The 23,286-nt window shown below is 44.6% G+C and overlaps 1 protein-coding gene across 3 annotated transcripts in view; it reads right to left on the bottom strand.

Moving 5' to 3' along the window:
- The window catches only part of RERE (arginine-glutamic acid dipeptide repeats), a 569,568-nt gene that overhangs the window by 372,781 nt on the left and 173,501 nt on the right, over positions 1–23,286 (bottom strand). For all 3 annotated transcript variants that reach the window (XM_030186180.1, XM_030186182.1, XM_030186181.1), the window contains exon 2: positions 16,689–17,146. In XM_030186180.1, the coding sequence (XP_030042040.1) occupies positions 16,689–17,001 (313 nt within the window). In that variant the 5' untranslated portion in view covers positions 17,002–17,146. The remainder of the gene's footprint in view (positions 1–16,688; positions 17,147–23,286) is intronic.

Here is a 23,286-nt window from a genome sequence, read left to right as displayed (position 1 = left end):
ATGCAAATAAATTCATATACTTTCCACAATGTGATTTTCCGGATTTAATTTGTGATGTGCTATCTCTCACTGTTACCAATAACCTACCCTTCAATTATGGGCTGCTCATGTCTTTGTCAGTGGGCAAACTTACAAAATCAGCAAGGGATCAAATACTTATTTCCACCACTGTATCTCAGCTGTATTACTTCAACTATGGCCCACCCACATGCAAAACAGACTTGAAGGCTGGCAATTCTTTTTTGCATACCCAATCTCCAAGATAGACTATAGGGTTCAATAGACAGGTATTGTTCCAGCTAAACGGATGTACTGGCCAGTGGAATATTCAACTAACCCAGGGGTAGGCAACTCTGGTCCTCGAGAGCCAAAGGCAGGTCAGGTTTTCAGGATATCCACAATGAATATGCAGGAGATAGATTTGTATACCATGGAGGCAGTGCTTGCAAATCTATCTCCTGCATATTTTTTTTTGTTACATTTGTACCCCGCGCTGTCCCACTCATGGCAGGCTCAATGTGGCTTACATATACAGGTACTTATTTGTACCTGGGGCAATGGAGGGTTAAGTGACTTGCCCAGAGTCACAAGGAGCTGCCTGTGCCTGAAGTGGGAATCGAACTCAGTTCCCCAGGACCAGAGTCCACCACCCTAACCACTAGGCCACTCCTGAAAACCTGACCTGCCTGCGGCTCTCGAGGACCGGAGTTGCCTACCCCTGAACTAACCAGATAATGCTGCTGAATATTTCTTCTGAACACCTTGGCACTATCCAGATAGTGGTAGCATAGACCAGGGATGAGGGCTTGAGCTGAGCCAGAGGTTATCCAGTTAGCAGAGATATTTAGTCCACTAACTGGACCACTATCCGGATAAAGTTAGGACTGTATGGATATCACTGTTAACTGACAGCACTACTGGTCATCACTGAATCCAGATATTTAGTGCTGGCTGATACCTGGGTCCTGGCACTGAATATCTGTTATTTAACTGTGGCACAGAATATTTTAATATGTTAGTGAGGAAGGGGGAACCAGAAAAGATCCTCAGAGGAAAGACGAATCCCAGGAACTCTAAGACTGGAAAAACTGGGGTTGGCAGAGATGTAACAATAGAAATTCATCCTGTGACACTGAACAATAAGCCAGCCCTTCTCTCCAGTGCTGCTCTTTTTCAGGCTGTATGTGGATAGCCATACAAAAAGGAATGAAAATCCATTTACAGGATCAGTTTCTATTGATCAGCTTTAGAACAGACAGCACACCACCTTTCAGGCTTAAATGCTCAGGGTACACAAACGAGAGGCACAATAACTTCCAACCAAAGCCATGACAGACAGCATCAGTTTCATGTCTTTATGCTCAGTTTCTGTATTAATGGGCAATACTGCAACATACAGCCCTTCACTGATGATATAGTGACATAGTAAATGTCGGCAGATAAAAGACCTGCACAATCCATCCAGTCTGCCCGACAAGGTGGCCAGAGTAAATGCGGCACCCTGCACAGGTTCCACCTTCTTCATGATTAAACACCAGCATACTTAATCTCTGTCTCTCCCTGCCAATTCTTGGGCACAGATTACAGAAGTCTGCCCAGCACCGGTCCTACTACCCAATGACTGGAGTTGCAGTAGAAGTCCATTTCAGCCTTAATCCTGATCTGTTTTTGTCATTTATGGGACCCAGACCATAGAATTTCTGCCCCACATTGGTCGTGCTTCCCAACCTCTGAAGCTGCCGTCGAAGCTCATTCCAGTTAGGAGGCCATTTAAGGAAAAATTCATTTCTTACCTGATAATAGAAAGAAAATTATCAGGTAAGAAACTAATTTTTCCTTCCATAGCGTCCCCCCAGATCAATCCAGAGATGAATGGGATGTAAAAATGCAGTCCTCAAGAAGGGCGGGACTCAGCAATCCCCTTGGACAAAACCGCTGTCCCAAAGGTAGCATCACATTGTGCCAGGATGTCCGAACTGTAATGCCTAGCAAAGGTATGAACCAAGGACCACATAGCCAAATGACAAATCTCATTCACCGAGACAGCCTGCGCCTCCGCAAAGGAAGTAGCCATGGCCCGGGTAGAATGAGCCATCAACTGAAGAGACAGAGATTTCCCCGTTAAGATGTAAGTTGCAGAGAAAGCCTCACAAAGCCAACTGAAGATCATAGCCTTTGACACAAGATACCCTTCTTGCATCCAGAAAACAAGACGAACAGGTACTGTAGAATCACTCCAAACGTCAAGACAGCGAAGAGCAAGGAAATCCTCAGGGAAGTCCTCCCCTTTGGAAGGAGGGAAGAGAAATTGGATGATTCGAATGAAAACTAGAGCCCACCTTAGGGAGAAACAAGGGCACTGTCCGGAGAATGACACCAACCTCTGTAAAACAGAGTTAAGGGGTCCCAACATAAAAACGCCTGCAACTCTGACATACGTTGAGCCGAAGCCATTGCCACCAGAAACACCAACTTCAAGGTAAGATCCTTTAAAGAAACCCGATCCAATGGCTGAAAGGGCACTCTCTGAAGAGCCCAAACTGAGCTGCCACTTAGGACAAACTGAACGTCTAGGAGGAAGAAGATGGTTCATCCTGCGGAGAAAACGCACCATATGTGGATGGGACCAGACAATGAAAGCAGACCAACGCAGAAACCTGCACCCTTCAGCGAACCCAACGCCAAACTGCTCACCAGGAAATCCTGCAGAAATGACAGTACCTAGCTCAACGAGGCAGAAGACGACAGATGATACCACATCCCACTCAGAACACCAGGCATCAAAGGATCTCAATACAAGGGCATAAGCCACCGAAGTAGACTTCTTCAGTGTGTGCAACAATGAGGTAATCACCAGGTCCAAATAGCCCCTTTTCCGCAAGGCTGCCTTCTCAACAGCCAAGCCGTAAGACCAAAAAGGAAGGGCTCCTCCAGCAGAACGGGCCACTGGAACAGGAGACGCTCCTCCCCAGGCCTATCAGAACAACCAGAAATGGATAATATTCTATTCTCTGAAGGGCCTAGCTGATATGGGGCCATGGTAGAAAGATGTACAGAGGCTCCTCCCAGAAACAAGGCTTCAACTCGTACTAAGGCCACTTCTTTTCTGTGACTGAAGAGGTGTTCCACCTTGGCATTCCCACTCAAAATCATGAGGTAAAAGACAGCCTGCCCCCAGTGGTCCAGGGGGAGCTGGAAGGCTGTCTAACCCTGCACTCTCTCCCTTAGATCCAGCAAAGAGTAGCTGAGAAACTCTGCCTGAGCATTGTCCTTGCCAGCTATGTGAACTGCCATAAGCTCTAGGAGGTTTAACTCTATCCAACAACAAAGGGCTGCTGCTTCCAGAGCCACTGCTCAACTTCCTGGTGCCTCTCTGCTTGTTGATATAGGCAACCACTGTTGCAATGCCCGCCATCACCTGGACCGCTCTTCCCTGGAGCAGGGAAAAAGAACTCTGCCAGATCCAAGCAAACTGCCGGGGTCTCCAGGTGGCTGATGAACCATAAGGCCTCCAGGAGGGAACCAATAGCTCTGTGCCTCTCGCCCAAATGATGAAGCCCCCACTTGCATCAGAGGGCACCAACACCCAAGTTAGGTGGGTCCAGTTGAACCTCGCTTCCCACCCAAGGTGTAGGACCGGGGAAGTCATACCAGGCTAGACTGCACTGTGCCCTGAAAAAGAGAAGCAAACATTCAAAATCCTGAGAGATGGGCACCCACCAGTACAAGAGGGATGCCTGAAGAGGATGCATTTGAGCCTAAGCCTAAAGCACCACTTCCACAGTTGCTGCCATGGGGCTCAGAAGGTGGAGATAGTCCCAGACCCATGGGGATTCCAGAATGAGCAGATTGTGCTTCTGGACAAACAGAAATTACAGGGGGACAAGATGGCTGCGCCTGCTAGTCCACCCAACTCTACTGTCGGCTCTGCGTGGGTAGCAGAAGTAACTGGAGCAATGGAGCATGTTTTGGACACTCGGCTGAGCCCCACAGATTCAAAGTTAGAACAACTTCGAAGTAATCTAGATCTTATTACTGCAGAATTAGCAAACTACCACTGCTGCATTGGAAAGCTGGAAGACAAGATGGCAAAGGTGGAAGAAGTTCAGGCTCAAATGCAAAAAAGTGTTGGATACTTACGAAGACAAGTTGGAAGACTTGGAAAATAGATCTCGCAGAAACAACCTGCGGTTTGTGGGACTGGTAGAATCAGTGGACGAGAGAGATCTTTGGGGCTTTTTGGAAAGCTGGTTGCCGCAGCAATTATCTCTATCAGATTTGGCGGGGCAGGCCCATCAGGTTGACCTCAAGCAAGAAGGGTCCTCCAGGCCCAGAGTTGTGATATCTCGTCTCCTTAATTTCGCTCATAAACCTGCAATTTTACAAGCAATATGAAGTGGTAACGAGTTAAGCTATGAGAGCCAAAAAATACTGTGTTTTCAAGACTATTCCTCCGCTGTGGCTACACTAAGAAGGAATTTTTCGCTAATCTGCTCGCAGCTATATAATCGGAAGATCAAATTTGCTCTCTTATATCCTGCCAAACTACGCATCTCATATCAAAGCGAAACAAAACTTTGTCTTTCAATGGCAAAGGCCCAGAGTTTTCTCCAACTGCTTGGGCTCCCCGGAGCAGAATGATGGAAGTCCTAAACGGGGTGTGCTGGCTGGGGCTTTGTGGGGAAAACCTGCAGATTTTTGGAATCTTAATGCTCCTTTTCGCGGCACAACGAAGTAAATGGAGTAACAGCCAGAGCCGCATTCGGCGGGAGGCACGGGGGAAACCGCCCCTATGTGAATCAAGCCTTGCAAGGTCTCCTCTACCGCCGCCCGTTTGGCGGCGGAACCGCATTGGTACTCCACAAACACGTCTCTTATCAGGGCATTGAATTCTATTCTGTAGCCGTCTCTGATCAGGTCCAAGACCCACTGATCTGAGGTAATCTTGGCCCACTCCTCGAGAAAGAGGGAAAGTCGTCCTCCTATCACAGGAATCGAGGAGGGGGCCGGCACACCATCACTGAGAGGGTCGCCCTTGACCTCCAGGTCTTGAGCCTGCTGCTGCGGAACGTTTGTCCGAGCGAAAGGAGTTCCTCTGCTGAAAACGGCCACGTGAAGTGAACCCAGCAGAACCCAGGCATCGGTCCTGCATGTCCTTCTGGGAAACTCCTCCTTCCACCGGGAGGGTAGTCCTCTTTGTCACAGCCATGACTAGGGCATCCACTTTAGGCACTGCTAGGCGCGCCAAATGCTCCTCACTTAGAGGGTATAATTGCCCCATAGCCCTGGCGACTTTCAAAGGCCCCTCGGGGTCAGCCCATTGAGCCGTGATAAGCTCTTGGATGGAGTCATGCAAAGGAAAGGCTCGAGCAGGCTTCTTAGTACTTGCCATCCTCGGCTTACCGGAGGAGGTCTCAGTACTCCCAGGGTCTTCTATAGAGAGGACCTGCAAGGCATCAATAATAAGTGCTGGCAGCTCATCGCGGTGGAAAATCTTCACCGCGGAAGGATCATCTGGATCCGGTGGCAATCCTGCACCTTCTTCTGGCTCTCCAGACCACGAAGGCCTGCCAGACCCCTCAGAATCCTCACATCCCGACCACGGGGTGGGAAAAAGGGGGTGCACCACTCTCTGAAGGGGAATCCACCCTTTTGCACTTGTCTTGCAGCCATCTGTCAGGGGAAAAAGCGCCTGACGGTAATCCAAGACCAAACTCCACTGGAGGGGATACAGAAAGCAGGGCCGCAGGGGACCCCTGCGGAAGAGCTCTTTTTAACATGTATGCATTATGCAGCAATAAAACAAATTCAGGGGAAAATGGCTCACCCTGGCCTCCCGGTTCCATTACAGGGGAAACAGCTCTTTTATTAGCCTCTACACGAGGCGCCCCTCCAGGCTCAAACCCCTCCGCGTCAGCAGGGGTCGCGCCATGCTTCTCCAAAATGGCGCCGGCTGCCAGCTCTACGGAGCGAGAAGAAACATCGCTCGCCATGCTCGGGCCAGCTGTACCGTCTGAAAAGCACGCCTTACAGAGCCCCGCTGCAGACTTGCGCTTGCCACAAACCGAACAGCGCTCAACTTTCCCAGCAGCCATCGCCGAAAGCGGCGGAATTCAAAATGGCGGATTCGCGCTAAAATCGTCCCGAACGCGGGCCCTCCCCGGAGGAGATACAAAATACTCTTACCTCAAGCTGCACAATCAGAAGAAAACCTCTTTTCTGGGATCGCAGTGCCAAAGCGCGACGCGACTGTTTTTGTTTTGTTTTTTAACGCTGTGAGGAAATTTTGAGGCAACAGCGAAAGAGGCAAATTTCCAACTCCGGAGGATCAGTAGTGTGGGAAAAGCAGGGAAAGGGCAAACCTATGTGCCTGCATCCACAGCGTGGGCAAAGACAGGGACAGGGCTTGCCTATTTGTCTACTTCCATATCGGGGGCCGGGTAAGGCAGGGAAAGGGCTAACCTCTATTTGCCTTTAAAGTGGGCACCATCAGCCACAACACCCCTGCTACAACTGGCAAAAGCACAGGAGCCACCCCAGGCAGATTTTCTGAACAAGCTGCAACCACCCTGCTGGGGAGATAGAGAATACTGAAGAGGCAGATGGAGCTAGCTGGCCATGAGGCACTACGGTTTTTCAGTGCTCTCTATCTCCCCCTGCTGGTTGATGGACACAACCCACTTGTAATGGATTCATCTGCTTGATGACAAGGAATTATCTGATTGAGGATGCGGTCTTAGAAAGTTTTGAGGATGTTCCAAGCCACTCACAATTCCAGGAGACTGGAAGGTCAAAAATGTTCAATGGCTCAGGGAGCTTGAGTAGTTCCGTACCAGAAAATGGTCGATGCTTCCCGTCCAAAAGAAGGGCTCAGACGGTCAAAAAAGATAAAAACGATAAATTCAACAAAAATAATAATAAAGACACGTGAGAATATCATGCCTGCTTATTCTCAGAGAAAGAAAATCATCAAGACATTAATTTCTCCTTGCTTAGCATCTAGGTACACTGTTCTGCACCAGTGGGATGTACCAAAGCAGATTTACTGGGCAGGAAAAGACAAGATCCCTTTAATGACGACTCTTAAAAAAGTCCAAATGGACCCTGGCCAACATATCCAAAACTGCAATATTTGACAAAGAAATGGAGCAAAGACCATGTTGCCACTCTGCAAATCTCTTCAGGAGTCACCGCCTGGGCCTCTGCCCAGGAAGCAGCCTGAGCCTTAGCAGAGTGGGTCCTTCAGACCCTGAGGTAACATAGTAGATGATGGCAGAAAAAGACCTGCATGGTCCATCCAGTCTGCCCAAGAAGATAAATTCATATGTGCTACTTTTTTATTTGTACTGTCCTCTTCAGGGCACAGACCGTATAAGTCTGGCCAGCCCTATCCCCGCCTCCCAACCACCAACCCCGCCTCCCACCACCAGCTCTGGCACAGACTGTATAAGTCTGCCCAGCACTATCCTCGCCTACCAACTACCAGTCCCGCCTCCCACCACCAGATCTGGAACAGACCGTATAAGTCTGCCCAGCACTATCCCTGCCTCCCACCACCGGCTCTGGCACAGACCGTATAAGTCTGCCCAGCACTATCCCCACCGCCCAACCACCAGCACCGGCACAGACCGTATAAGTCTGCCCAGCACTAGTCCCGCCTCCCAACCACCAGCCCCGGCACAGACCGTATAAGTCTGCCCAGCACTAGCCCCGCCTCCCAACCACCAGGTCTGCCACCCATTCTAGGCTAAGCTCCTGAGGATCCCTTCCTTCTGCACAGGATTCCTTTATGTTTATCCCACGCATTTTTGAATTCCGTTACCGTTTTCATCTCCATCACCTCCCGCGGGAGGGCATTCCAAGCATCCACCACCAGACATTTTTTTGCAAACAGGCAGTCTCAACAGCTGCCTTGATCCACCTTGCAATAGATGCCTTAGAAACCGCCTGGCCCCTCTTGGGGCCATGAAAAAGACAAAGAAATGATCAGAGAGATGAAAATCATTCGTCTCCTTCAGATACTGGAGCAGTGTCCTGACGTCCAGCTTGTGAAGCCTCTGATCCACAGGAGCAGTGCTTTCCGTCACAAAGGAGGGCAAACTTCCTAATTCACACAGAACTGAGACACCATCTTAGGGAAAAAAAGAGGGGACCCTGTGAAGGGAAATAGAGTCCTCCACAAGGGAGAAATATGGGTCCCGATAAGATAGAACCTGCATTTCAGAGACTCTATGAGCCAAGGTGATTGCGACCAGAAAAACTGTCAAGACATTAATGAAGGCCAAGCACAGAGGTTCAAAATAGAGCCTCGGGCAAACACTTGGAGAACCAGATTGAAGTTCCACGAGGGAAAGGAGGGTCAAATCAAAAGGCACAAATGACCCACTCCTTTCAGAAAAACGGGTGCTTTGTGCATCATAGTAACCAGCAGAAAATTACTGAACAGTAGTTTCATACAATTTGAGTTTTAAAATAAAAACCTTCAAAAGCAAACATGCAGGTAAGTTCAGAGGACACAGCTTGTGAGGAGGGCTAAAGTCGAGGGGCCTGGAAAATGAAATCAGTTGAAATATCAGAATTTGGCTGCTGACAGCACTTATCAGCTCTGTGTAGTCAATGACCCATGTGTTTAGAATGTATCCAGATTCATTCTGCTTTTTGTTTAGAGCTATAACCTTACCAACTAAAGATAGCACAGATATGTCAGTCAAACAATTTCTAGGGAACAACAGTACTAAAAGTATTTTACACAAATTGTTATGGGTTTTGTAAATATTAGTATTTACATGTAACAGAAATAGCACATGTAACAGTCAGGAATAGGCATCACCAGAAACCCAAGCAATAATTCAATGATTATGTATAACAGAATGACTTGGCAGAGAATGTGATCCCTGATCCATCTGGAGATAGACAAAGAGCAGCAATCTCTCATCAATGTATTCTCCATCCTGATCAGGCTTCCTTAGAAATCAATAGCCAACAGTGGAGATGGCTGAATGCAGAGCTGGCCACCACACAATGTATAATAAATCAATGTGTTACCATGGCGAAGTCATTACTACAAAAAAGCAAGCAATAGTGGGCAATGAGAATTCAGTCTAGAGGGAAGAATAAAAAGGCTTGCAGTACAAGGGAGGTCCTAGCACAGCCTCGTTAGGGCAGCAGCAATCTTAGGGAACATGGCCACTGAGCAACAGAAAATAACTATGGGCAGATATGGCCACTGCTTACTTCTATAGCTACAATGAAATGAAAAACACTCTGAAGGAGACAGTGCTTTTCCCAAATTGCTAATAAACTCAATGCTAACAAGGTGCTTTTCTGTAGCTGACAGATTTCATTAGAATGGCTGCCATGTTAATACACTTGGATGCGCAAAAATAAAGACTACCACGTAAAACAAATACAAAGAGGACTACCTTAGTGGCCAGGCAAAATTAATAAAAAGCAAACTTCTATCAAACTGAAAGAAAATGGCACTAGTCCTTGCAAAATATCACACTGCAAATTATGCCAGTGCCTGTATCACAGGACCCTATAGTCACCCATATGGGAAAGACATTAAACTCAAGGGGCTCCTACTCATTCTCCTCCTCTAGTGCTGTATATTATTTAACGCAGACAACTGAGGAGAGCATGCAGAGCATAGCTCATGGAATTGTTTCCAGTTCCCTCCAAACGTGTGTGTAGCTGTGTTGTTTCTGTGTATCTGACTTGGAGGACAGAAGGGAGGGGCAGTTGCGGCAGGGGTGTAGTTATAGGGGCCATTTTAGAAGCAGTAATAGTTAAGCTGGTTGTGTGGTTGGGGATACCTGGGGGTAACTGATGGGATAATTTTGCATGGTGGGCATGGTTGGAGGATAATGGGATCATGGTAGGAAGGACAGTTGGGCAGGTGATGGGGTGTCTGTGGGGGTGGGAGTGGGGGGGTTGTAGGCAATTCCCTAAGTACTATGTTTCACTGTATCTATGTCTCTACGCTGCAAGCTGGAAATGATTCTCCCATAGCACTGGACCATTTTTGGGGAGCTTCTTTTTCTGGAATCCTATGTCCAATCCTGCCCATTTTTGAATCTTACATATCCTTTCACTATTTTTTTCCCAATGTCAAATTTCATTTTCTTCCAATAAAGTTTTGGAGTTATTTTGTCGCCAGATAGACATTTTCAATCCTATATGCATCATTCTTTCCAATTTCTGCTGGGTTGGAAAGAACAAGTGGGGAAAACATAAATCATTGGTTTTATTTATTTATTTTACATTTTGAGGAGAGAGGGAAGAGATGGCTTTATTCATGGAGATGGGGAATTCATGTTGTGGCATAGGGGTAGTTTTTGAGGGGTGGTTGAATTAAGTAGGTAGGGTGTTTAGGGTAGAAGGGGGTAACTAGCTGGAGAGTAGGTTGGGAGGGTTGTTGACAAGGCATAGGTAAAGTGAGGGGTTTTGTGGTGGTGAGGGATAATTAGCGTGAATTATGAGGAGGTAGGGTAGTTTTAAGGATGGCGGGACTATTGTGAGGGGGAATACGTCTAGCACCAAGCCACATGGCTTGTATTGATTAAAAAAAAATTTTTTAGATCAATCTGAAACCCTGGGTCCAATCTGGCACATTTTCAAACTCAATATATGAGTCTTCTTCAAAACTTTTCCCCATGTTCCATCCCATTCTATTACATTTTTGGAGAGTTATTTTGCCCCTAGACATACAGGGATTCTCAACCATTTTTGTATGATTCTTTCCAGCTTCCATTGGGGTTAGAAAAGAAAAATCATGCAATGGATACTGAACTAGTGAGGCAGGCTACATTAGGGCTTGACAAACCCCAGGTACCAGGTCACCATGGTGACTAAAAATGGGACCTGGCAACCAGGTTTTGCAGCCTGGAGATTTTAATATACCGCAAATCATACAAATATACATCTATGCTGTTTACAGTTGAAATAAGGGGGAAGGGGGGCTTCATGAACATAACTAAGGAACAGCAGACTAACATGAGGAGAGCCCAAAAGAGATGTAAAATTTACTTACAATGTATTCTTAAACATATAAGGGATAAGTGGGGTATGGCAAAAAGACAGGGTAGTATGCTGCAGCTGAACACGGCATCATCTTCAGGATAAGGAACCAGACTGTACTTGTGGAAATGCCCATCTGAAAAGGTAAGTTTTAAAGGCACTTAAGTTTCTGGTAAGAAGGTTCAACTCTAACAGAGTAGGAGTGAATTCCAGAGGGACATGGCCATGACACTGAAGCAGGAGTTACGAATAATGTCCAACCACATGTGATGATGGGACAGTACAACGAGACGTTGTTGAGTAGAGGAGCAAAGAGTACATAAAGGTACATAAGGGATTAGAAGATTAGAAAGAAGGAATGGTATTCCGGTGTGCATGACCTGATGCATAACGGCTAACTATTTAAAAGAGATACGAAAGAACACCAGCAACCAATGTTCAGAAATGAGCAAGGGGAAGACATGATTGTATTTCTTTTCCTTCCAAGTAGTAGTTTGATAGCTGTGTTTTGGATAAGCTGGAGTCTTCAGAGCTGAGTTAATGGTAAGCCATGTTATAGTGAACTGCAATAATCAAGCTTTGATATTACAAGTGCTAGCAGAAGTAACCAATGGGAAGATAGTTCTAGAATAGGATAGATGGAGCAAATTTGTCTCTAAGTGAAAAAGCTCTTTGTAGCTACATTGGAGATTTGCTTGCAAAAGGATAAGGAGACACCAAGAATAACTTTCTGGATCTTTTACAAGGAACTCTCAGGAGTCTTTAACCTTCATCCTACCAACATATTTTACATACAAATCTTACCACCTGGGGTCCAGTCGGATCCCACAGAGTAATTGTGACATAGGATGTAAACTGTTGAACATTTTCTTAATATTTATTTTATTGTGGAAATCACAAAAATTAAACTTCTGAACACTTTTTCTAATTACAGTAACTAAAGTAACGAGAAAACTGACTTTGCAAAAAAATTATACTACAAAGTCCCATATGCATAAAATGAGTGGGCCAAATGGCCCATCCAGTCTGCCCTTTCTCAGTAACATAACAACTAGCTCTTTCTTTTCCTAAGTGATCCCACACGCCTGCCCCACGCTTTCTTAAATTCTGACAGTCCTCGTCTCTACCATTTCCACAGAGGCCATTCCAAGCATCCACCACCCTTTCCGTGAAATAGTATTTGCTTAGATACCTCCTAAGCCTATTTCCTCTCATTCCAGTCTTCCTTCATTTGGAAAAGGCTCGCCTCCTGCACATTAACGCCACTGAGGTATTTAAACGTCTCTATCATATCCCCTCCCTCCTGCCTCTCTTCCAACATATACATGTTGAGTTCCTTAAGCCTGTCCCTATATGTTTTATGACAGAGACTGTTTACCAATTTGTTAGTGCCCCTCTGGACCGACTCCATCCTGTTTATATCTTTTCAAATGGGGCCTCACCAGAAACTTATACAAGGGCACTATCACCTCTTTTTTCATGCTGGTCATCTCTCTCCTTATGCACCCAAGCGCCCTTTTGGCTTGGACCATCACCTTTTCTACCTGCTTAGCCATCTTAAGGTCTTTAGACACAATCACCCCCAAATCCCGCTCTTCTTTCATACACAGCATCACTTCACCCCCTATACTGTATCATTCCCCTGTAACTCAAGTGCATGACCCTACATTTCTTAGCATTAAATCTTAGTTGCCATTTTCAGACCATTCTTCAGGCTTCACTAGATCCTTCTTCATGCCATCCACACCCTCCAAGATGTCCACCCTATTACAGAGTTTGGTATCATCTGCAAAGAGACAAACCTTACCAGAGAGTCCTTCCACAATATCACTCACAAAAATTTTTAAAAGGGCCGGCCCGAGGACCGATCCCTACGGTACACCACTGATAACATCGCTCTCCTCAGAGCAAGCTCCATTTACCACTACCCTCTGTCTCCTCCCATTTAACCAGTTTTTAACCCAGTGAGTCACTTTAGGTCCCATACCAAGGGCACTCAGTTTATCAGTTACCTGTACAGAACCATGTCAAAGGTTTTGCTAAAATCTAAGTACATCACCATCTAGCACCCCTCCCATGTCCAACTGTTTGGTCACCCAATCAAAGAAATCAATCAGATTTGTCTGACAAGACCTGCCTCTAGTGAAGCCATGCTGCCTCGGGACCTGCAGTCCATTCTGCGATTCTTTTGTGAATTCTAGAAAAGTATCTAGGTTTAGATACATTTGTCACAAATGGTCTCATCTCTACTGTAAACAGGGAATTCAGGTTTCTTGCAAGTACTGCATGTCTGATGAATTTTCTTGTCAACCTCCAAGACATTATCCACATCACTTCCTTTTTCCTTCAGTAACTTTTTAGAACACTGGGATCAATGCCAGCCATCTTCATGGCTAAATGGATTGGAGCCTGACGCATCGCTGTACTGGCTCTACACTGGCCCTGGGGCATGACAAGTTGATGTCCAAGTTCTAAGAGAAAGGGTCTTCGTCTTCGCTTTTCCTCAGATAATTTCTACTCATTAAACTTTGCCGTCCATATGACGAAAGCAGGTACAGCACCAATTTCAACATAGCTGCCAGACAGGACAAAAGGTCAACAGTTTACCTTTCTTCTTGATATGAACAGTATTGATAAATGGTCAGGGATTTATCTACACCACTCTTTGTGGTGTTATAGTGTAGTATATGTGCTTTCTGTGGTCACCTTCTACAGCTGAATCACAACGTATACTTGAAATTACAAGAACTGGTTTATTCTGCTTGGGTACATAAGACACCAAGGTTAGTTAATCCTTGAAACAAAAGACAGAGCTATGCATTTCTCTTCTGATCGCTGCTCTCATTTCATTAGGAACGTCTGGTTTATTGGATCAAATTGTGCGTACACGTATTAAACCATCTTGCAGGAGTGGAGGAGTAACCTAGTGGTTAGTGCAGTGTACTTTGATCCTGGGAAACTGAGTTCGATTCCCACTGCAGCTCCTTGTGACTCTGGGCAACTCACTTAACCCTCCATTGCCCCTGGTACAAAATAAGTACCTGAATATATGTAAACCGCTTTGAATGTAGTTGCAAAAACCTCAGAAAGGCGGTATATCAAGTCCCATTTCAACTAACTGAACAGATGTGAAGAAATTGTCAGCTGTTACATTCCGACCACTTCTACTCCATGGCACAATTCCTTGACAACATGAGTACCCTGTTGATGTCCTAGATACAATTCATCCTTTCGATGGATAACTTGCTTCTGCATCACACCACCACCACATTCTGAAGCCATATTTGGCTGGCTCAGAAGGTATGAATTGGCAAAAACAACACATCTGCCATGAAAAGCCATCAATTGTTCGTTCAGACACAGATCTGTGCCAAGGATATAGAACTTTGGCAACTGTGCCTGAAACAACCAGAAATCACAAAATGGTGCCACCTTTTCAGTGGCTCTATCTGCTAAAGTTGTCCTGCTTTCAAATCTGATATATTTCAGGATATGTTTCTGGACATGGTTGCTGTGAAGATAGTTCTTACTTCTTTTTCTGACCACAGAGATGCAACTGTTTCATGGTGAGATATATGCACCCCAGCCAAGACACACAATCCCACAAAAGCCTTTGTATTGATGTTGTTAACATTATGGCAGTTCTTTGATTGGTCAGGATTCTTGTGATGCCATACTGCAATTTGACATTGTGCTTCTCGCTTGGTCTCCAGGACCACGAGATCAAACATTCCTGGAGTAATGAAGAATGTGAAAGCATTCACAACTGAAGAACAGGTAAAAGCATTAGTAATTCCAGTTTATTGCCCGATGATGTCTTGAAGCCTGCGTCTTAGCAGTATTTGGCACATTTTTATACCAAACTATGCTGTTTTGTCCAACCAGTACATCTGGTGTTGGTTCCTGTTGTGGTCAGTGCAACCATGGTTCTTTAAATGAACCTCAACTCCCGCCACATCCCCCATCATGTGTTCCACAAGCTTGTGCATGACCTCTTCCTCTTGCAAGATCATCAATGGGTTGATAAGACTATCAACATTTGGCTGAGGCTCGCAGCAAACATTTTTACAGCAGAGAAGGTAGAGGCAGCAGCAACTGGGGATCGCTTCTGTTCCAACTAACCACTACACCACCAGGGACTCAAAGGTAGGCTGCCGGGTGGGGGCGGGGCACTACCCTTATTCAGGGAAGAGAGCTGAGTGTGCTACTGTTTGGGGGAGGGGTGGAGGAAACGTGTGCTATGAGTAGAGAGTAAGTTTTGGGTCCAGGAGGAAAAGCAACATCCTCCTGTGTCACTTGATCCTTTGTCCCAATAATGTCTATGTATTCATCCCCAGCAAAACAGAGCAGTTCCAGGGCCACGGACCTTTCTGACAGTTCTATTCATTTAAATGACCTGAACCTGTAACTGCAGGGAAAGGACATATCACATCAGAAACTGCTGCAATATGATATCCTTATAAATCAAATCATCATTATTTCATTCACAAGATTTTAAGTAACTAACATTCAAATCAGTCAGAAAACAGCTCAACAATATAAAATGAACAGTATGCCAGATACATCAGAGGAGGTGGTGAAAGCTAGAAACATTTTGAGATAAGTGCCTTAAAGCATCTGTAGTGGACTCAGATAACAAAAGTCAACATGTGGTATAAGACGCATACTGAGGATTAGATTTAAAGTAAGAAAGGAAGAAAAGTGCACAAAAGAAATAAAACATAAAAACTGGATTAAAAAATATTTATATAGTGGGAGATGATGCAACTATTCTGGTTAGTACTAAGAATTCTGTGATATTGTCACTGAGTACTCCAGGTTGCTTTGAGGTCTTTTCCTCCACTCTTATGGTGTTGAGTCAAAAGCACTTTAATGAATTCCACAATATAATGCTGGAATATATTTTCTTGGTTTTGTGGAAAAAGCTTTATTATTGGAAGTAAACTTTTATAAGAGCCTTCCCAAGAACTCTCATCCAAAGCCACAATAAAAGGGCAACTGTTTTTGCAAGTTTGTTTGGAAGCATATATTTGTGGAAATCTTTTCCTCAAAGCTGAATAAATCTATACACTGGAACCATCTTACATATGAAAATCTTGGTATCATCACTTGACTGAACATTAACTAGCATCATACCTACTATGAAACGTTTTGTTCATGCAATACAAACTCAACAATGACACTGAAACACAGTGAAATGCACTGATGAGCACATCAATTAATTTGCATTTAATTTTTCCCGGTGTCTCAATCTCTCAATTAGACATATTCTTAATACAAATTTCCTAGAATTACATTTGTATGGTTTTTTTTTTTTTTTTTTTTTTGGGGGGGGGGGGGGGGGGGGGGGTTGCATTTATAACATTAATAACCAAAGGTATTGATTTTTTCCTTGATCTATGAATTTTGACTTTTCCTAATGCAGCCCCCAAATGGACAAATTGTTAATGCTGCTCTTTGCAAGAAAAAGGCTAGGCATCACCGAAATATTTTATCTTCCAAACTCCGCATTCCAAAATTTTAGACTAAACGTGTGAAAATGTCACACAGGCCAATTGATCTTCTCAACTTAAATGTTTAAAAACTAATTTACGTAATCCCTCTATGATGGAATTGTGATTTCTTTAAATCTTGTACCATCCCTCCCCAAAATTTCACTATCTTCTTACCTCCAGGCCTGTACACAAGATCTTCCTCTGTGATGAAAGATGTGATTTCTCCATTGTTTGCCCTCTCATAGCGAGATTTCTTTTTAGGTGGCTTCTTTTTGTTCTTCTTCGTGGACTCCTCCGTAGTAGCACTATTGTCATTGTCCTCATCCTCACTGTGGTCACTTTCTGCATAATTTTTGGCACCCCCACCTTCCAAAGTGCAGCTGCGCCGTGGTCGCGAGTTCTCACTCTCTCTGGTCTTGTCTCTCTTCTCTCTTTCCCTCTCCCGGTCCTTCTCTTTCTCTTTGTCCTTTTCTTTATCAGCCGTCATGATTCGCCACGTGCCTTCTTCTGTCCTCTCACGGCTGGGCCTCCGTGAAAGGTAGACAGTGAGCCTGGGCTTCAGTCTTCTGAATTTGTCGTGCAATTCCAGGAAAAATCCCACCACTCCAACAACCCCGGCGGTTTAAAAAGCCCTTCAGGAAAGAAGAAAGGAAGACATTAACAGTGAAAGGTTGTTTTAATTTAACATTTTCTTTTGCACAACTGTTGTGAGAAGTCTAAATCCACATTAACCGAAGTAAATCACAAAACTTGTTTAGCATTCCATGAGATAAGATGTGCTACAGCCATGGAACACTAGCTTCAAGGTGACTGTGAGAAACAGAATGCACTGCAGATACCTTACAAACTAATATGTCTCCTGTACTTCTAGAAATCATCCATTTCTTAGGCTCTGATGCCAATAATGGAAAGTACATGGATAAAAGGGAAAGGTTGCTATCAAAGCGGTTTACATATTATATACAGATACTTATTTTGTACTTGGGGCAATGGCGGACTAAGTGACTTGCCCAGAGTCAGAAGAAGCTGCAGTCAGAATTGAACCCAGTTCCCAAGTTAGTCAACAGCTGTTTGTAGCATGTCACACAAAGGTACCAAGCCTGTACAACAAAATATGGGATTTGCTCCTTTTGGATTCACAGAGGGCTGCTGTGAGAATATTTAGCACTCTGCAGAAGTCTGACAAAGGTCACACCATAACCTCAGATTACACAAACAGAATGTGTTTATAACATACACTGCCTGCCACACTTCATATCCAAGCCTTTGAACATACAATACAACCCCTTTCTGCCAGTACTAACAGGGTACAGATAGCAACTGCAGTTTTGAGAGACATGGTGTGTACCTGTCAACAAAAAATGATGAGACTCTCACAGCAAGACAGTAACAGCATTCAAAATATACCAGTTCACAACAATGATAAAAGCCGACAGATCATACTGGTACATAAACCACCACCAAGAATGTGATTTGATCCAATGACTTTCAAATTAATATGCACACTCCTATATATACTCATGTATAAGTTGAGTAACCAAAATCCCATCAATAAACCATCATTCCTATCAGTGTCATAGCACTCTTGCTATTGTTAGCTTCATTGAAGTACAGTAGACAGAAGCTGGCTGTGTTGAAGCTACTTCAAAGAATAGAGTCAGTGCTATACATGTCCCTGGTGTGGGAAGAACTCTTATTTCAGAGTGAGCTTGTTCAAATTTAAAGAGAAGATTTTAGAGGAGGTGGCAAATAAGATTAGGAAGTGAAATAGTAGTGATTTGTTTAAAATCTGTAAATGTTCTGGCTGGTTGAAAATTTGTGCCAATTATCAGGTGATCTGGAGACAGATACAGTTAAAAGCCATTTGATTGAACTTACTGCTTGAGCCATCAGTCAAACAAAGTTTAGATGACCCTGGTACAGAAAAAGTTGTCAAGTGAAATTTTGACTGCTCTTTTTTTGTTTTTTTTTGCAAAAGAAAAACAGCAGTGTGTGCGCTCACTAAGAAATACTGATTTCTGAATAAAACATTCTGCTTGGATAGGAAAGATGAGTGATTTTTCTAGGACATTCTGCTTTAGTGAACTTGCCAAAGTTAAGTGAGAGAGTGGTGAATAAAACTGAATTGCACATTTATCAGTGAGAGATAAATATGTAATCCACACATACTGAACAACCTGATGAATTAGCTATTTTCTTCGGGCTTTAAGTGTGTTCTGACTGCTGTTGAAATTTGTTATGGAAAGGGGAGGTGGATTTAGGAAAGGAAGGGGGGGGGAGAGAGAGGGAGCAATGTTGGACCTGGGAGAGAAAAAGCAATGCAGGACCCAGCCTCAACTTATACATAGGTCAGAGCATTTTTGGCCATTTTTAGATCTAAAATTACTCTCAACTTATGCACAAGCTCAACTTACAGATGAGTATATACGGTAGTTTGGTGATCAGCCTGGATCGTTTGGTAGTCCTCACATCACAAAAGTAATTAATTTACCAAATAAAGTCTCTTGCTGAGCTAGTTCAGGTGTGAATTGGAGCACAATTCTTTTTATTTATTGGGATTTATTAACCTATTTTATGAACAGTTTCACTCAAGACGCGTACATCAAATACAGCTTGACATAGAACTTACTATTTTCTTAACAGCACAATAGTAAAATGACCATATATATAAGCATAAATACAATCAATCGAGATAAAGTTGGAGATAGGCAAATTGAATCCTAATAATTGTAACAACATTGTACAGTGTCAAATATACACATTAAAACAGCAAACAGAACAATCTCATACATTTTTATTAAATGTACAAACCAGTCCATAAACTTATGAGCCAGCAAACAAGTCCTCTATTGCTTCTCCTTCCCCACCCCTCCCAACACTGTCTGCAGTGATTTTTTTTTTTTTTGGGGGGGGGAGGAGAGGGAAGGGGCAGGAATCTCCTCTCAGATCAGCAGTAGCTCTTTCAGAAACTGATTTGCTAAGGCTCTTTTCCTATTCTGTGACTGTGGGCAAAGAACTTTAGCATGGGTGTTGTTTGGGGAGGGGGAGAAGGGGGCATTGCCCTCCCAAACAAGCTGCATCTAATTTGAACCCCCCCCCCCCCCCCAAAAAAAAAAAACAGCTTTCCACAGCACCGCTCTATTTTCCTCTCTCTTCTTTCTGACTTTCACCCCCGTGACACCCGGTACCGCTATCCACCACCCCTCCACAATCCCCGATCTGCAGTACTCCAATCTTCCAGCCGCCGGCAGCCTCAGCAATGAAAACTCACTGCCTTCAGCCTGCCCCAGAAACCCTTCTCTGTAGTGATATCTGTTGGTTCCCACGTAGGCGGGAAGCTGTACAGAGAAGAGCTTCCGGGGCAGGCTGAAAGCAGTGAGTTTTCATTGCTGAGATAACAGTGCCAGCGGGCAAGGTGGCTGAAAGAATAGAGGACTGCAGGCGGGGGCAAGGGGTGTGGAGAGCCATACTGGACCTCAGGAGGTGGAAAGAGAAAGATGCCACACCCGCAGTTAGGGGGAAGAGGGAGGGAAGGGTAAAAGAAATTTGCATCATGACAGGGGGGACCGGGAAGAGAGATGCCAGACCCAGGGGTAGGTGGAGAAGGAAGCAGTAAAGTGAAGAACAGCTGGATGGGGGGGGGGGGGGTGCAGAGTTGGGAGACAAGTTTGTGAGGCAGCTGTGCAAAAGAAGAAAAAAAAAAACACACTTAAAGATGAAAAATCTGACCCAGGGTGAAATTTGTAGGTACAAGGGCAACCTGGTACCTGGGATTTGTCAAGCTCCGATATAACAAATATGATAAATATCAGCAGGGTACAAGTTATACATCATAATAAGTAGCATGGAAGAACATTCATATTACACAGATATGATACAATGTCAGCACAATACAAATGAAACTCCTTAATAAGCAACTTATTACAACATTCAAACAACACAGATATGATGAACATGATGTCAGCACAATACAAATCAAACAATTCAACTAAAAAAGTGAAGAAATATCAAAAATCAATATCCAAACGACCCCACTCAAAAACGGTCTATACAAAACTATTTGGAAAATGTTTTAAAGGGCCATCATATATGAAACAAAAACTTATTTCAGCAAATTCAAAGCTACTTATAGACGTTATGGACTAAATTGAGTAACCAAACAAAACCTGGGCACTGAAAACAAATGCACGCTGAGTGCTATTCTATAAACAGTGCTCCAAATTGGGTGCTGTTTATAGAATAGCAAGTGGTATAAATCCCCACTCCTAAATTAGGCACAGATCCCCCAAATTCTATAATAGTGTGTACATCTTTAGTAAACACCTCTGAACCACCCATGCCCCTCCAATGCCCACACCCCCTTTTCAGTTGTGCACTACAAAATTATGTGCACATCTTTACAGAATAGCTTTTAACAAATTGTGAACCTAAATACAAATTGTTCCCAATGCTAATAGATTGTTAGCAACCAATTATTGGCACTAATTGGCTCGTTACCCAATTGCACGCCCAAATTTGTGCATGCAACTTTAAGCACCATTTGTAGAATTCCCCTGTAATTGTAAGTATTTTCTACAGACAATGAATTTTTAATGCCAGACTACACAGCACAAGGTAAATAGCATAACTAATAGGCATGCATTAGAGGAGTGATGGCGAACCTTTCAGAGACCGAGTGTCCAAACAACAACCCAAAATCTAATTATTTATCGCAAAGTGCCAACAGGGCAATTTAACAGGTGGTGCATTCCCCCCTCCCCCTCATCCCCCCTCTATCTGCCTTCGAGTTCCAGGCCCCCTCCCTCCCTTCAAGTTCCAGGCCCCCTCCCTCCAAATTTTAAAAGTCATCTATCTTACCTCGTCGGGGTTAGGGTGGCAGCAGCGGTAAAAAGCACGAAGGCTCGGCTCGGTGCTTAGTTCAGTTTTCCCTTCTCTCTCAGCTCTGGTCCCGCCCTCATTTCCTGTTTCCGCAAGAGAGAAAGGAAAACTGAACTAAGCACCGAGCCGAGCCTGCATGCTGCCGCCCTAACCCTGACGAGGTAAAATAGATGACTTTTAAAATTCGGAGGGAGGGGGCCTGGAACTCGAAGGGAGGAGGGAACGAACTTTCGGTGGGTGAGGCGACGGCGCGCATGCCAACAGAGAGGGCTCTACGTGCCCTCTCTGGCACACGTGCCATAGGTTTGCCATCACTGCATTAGAGCATTCAAACAACATAGATATGGTGCTCATAATGTCAGTACAATCTCTCTATATAAAACGCACCTCCAACGTTCTAATGAAGCCTCCAAAGTCCCAACGTTCTAAATCTGTGTTGGTGTAGATCGAAGTTTGCCCATGAGTGCATTACGCAACGAAACGTGATGTAAGACGCATCACGGAACAATAAGAACGAACTACACAAAAGAGGGAAGGACTACCAGCAGCTGACAATTAAGGGATCGCCGAACCATTGTACGCGACGTACCGTGAAGACAAACGCATTGCGAAACGGACCAAACACAAAAAACAAAGGAGCAGAAAAAGCAGCACAACCGGTCACTTTCAGAACAGCAACGAGACGACGAACATCGCAGGAAGGAGATTATAATTTTGAGACACATGCTTCAGCTCCCGGTATGTGCAGCCTCCTTAAAAAACACCCTACCAGAAAATACCCACTGACCCAACGTCTCCGGCACATCAAACAAATTGCCTACCACTTCAAACACCCCCCACCCCGCCCACAACAAACAAAACGCAGCCTTCCACACACACAGCCACATAGCCAAAACTGACAAATGCAAAATAAAAATCTCTAACAATCACACAGACACACACACATTGAGCCATGCACAGACAGCATCTCTCTCACTCACACACACACTTCCCCACCCCAAGGCACCCTACCTAACAAACGCCCTCCAAGACAAAACTAACCACTGTCCCAACCTCTCCGGCACCTCAAACAAGTTGGCTCCCACTTCAAACACCCCCCCCCCCACCCAAAAAAAAGCAGCCTTCCACACAAATGGCCACATAGCCAAAACTGTCTGGTAAGGGGAGAGGAGGCAGGGGTTTCTGGAACTCAGACAGGGGTGGGAGAGGGGGGAAGAGTAGGAGGGGGTAGGGAGACGGGGGGGGGGGGGGGGAACAACACTCTCTCTCTCTGTCACACACACTGTATCTGTGTGAACACTCTCTCTCTCTGTCACACTCACTGTGTCCAACATACGCACTCGCACACAGTCATTCTGAAACACACACACACAAGCACCCAGTCTCAATCTCTCTCTGACACACAATCACAGTCACTCTCACACACACACTCTCTCAAACATACACGCTACGAGGAAAACCTGGCTAGCGCCTGTTTCATTTGATTCGGAAACGGGCCTTTTATACTAGTAATCTTAATAAACTGCCAAGGAGGCAAGTACACATTGAAAGATGGGTAGAACAAAGTTGTAAATGATTGGCTAAATTGAAAGCAAATTATACATGCAGTTGAATAAGGTATGTGGAATTGGTCTTAGTTACAAGGTGTATGGCAAGTCAGAAAAGATGCTGAGTGGATAGTCAGTTGCCACATGAATTAAAGGCTTGAGAGAAGAGTCAGGCTTTCACACCTGCTTCCTGAAGTACAGAAAGTCCTGGGTTAGGCATAGCCCCTCTGGGAGAAAGCTCACTGGCTGGTATCACATTGTACAATTTCTTTTAACAAGGATACAGATAGCGATTCTCCTTGAGAGGGCCTTAGAATCCTCAAAAGCATATAAGAGGACTAACTTAT

This window comes from Microcaecilia unicolor, chromosome 13 (assembly GCF_901765095.1).
Source record: "Microcaecilia unicolor chromosome 13, aMicUni1.1, whole genome shotgun sequence".
NCBI classification, from domain to species: domain Eukaryota; kingdom Metazoa; phylum Chordata; class Amphibia; order Gymnophiona; family Siphonopidae; genus Microcaecilia; species Microcaecilia unicolor.
Note: the sequence above shows the minus strand (reverse complement) of the source record. Positions and strands in the feature narration are given on the sequence as shown.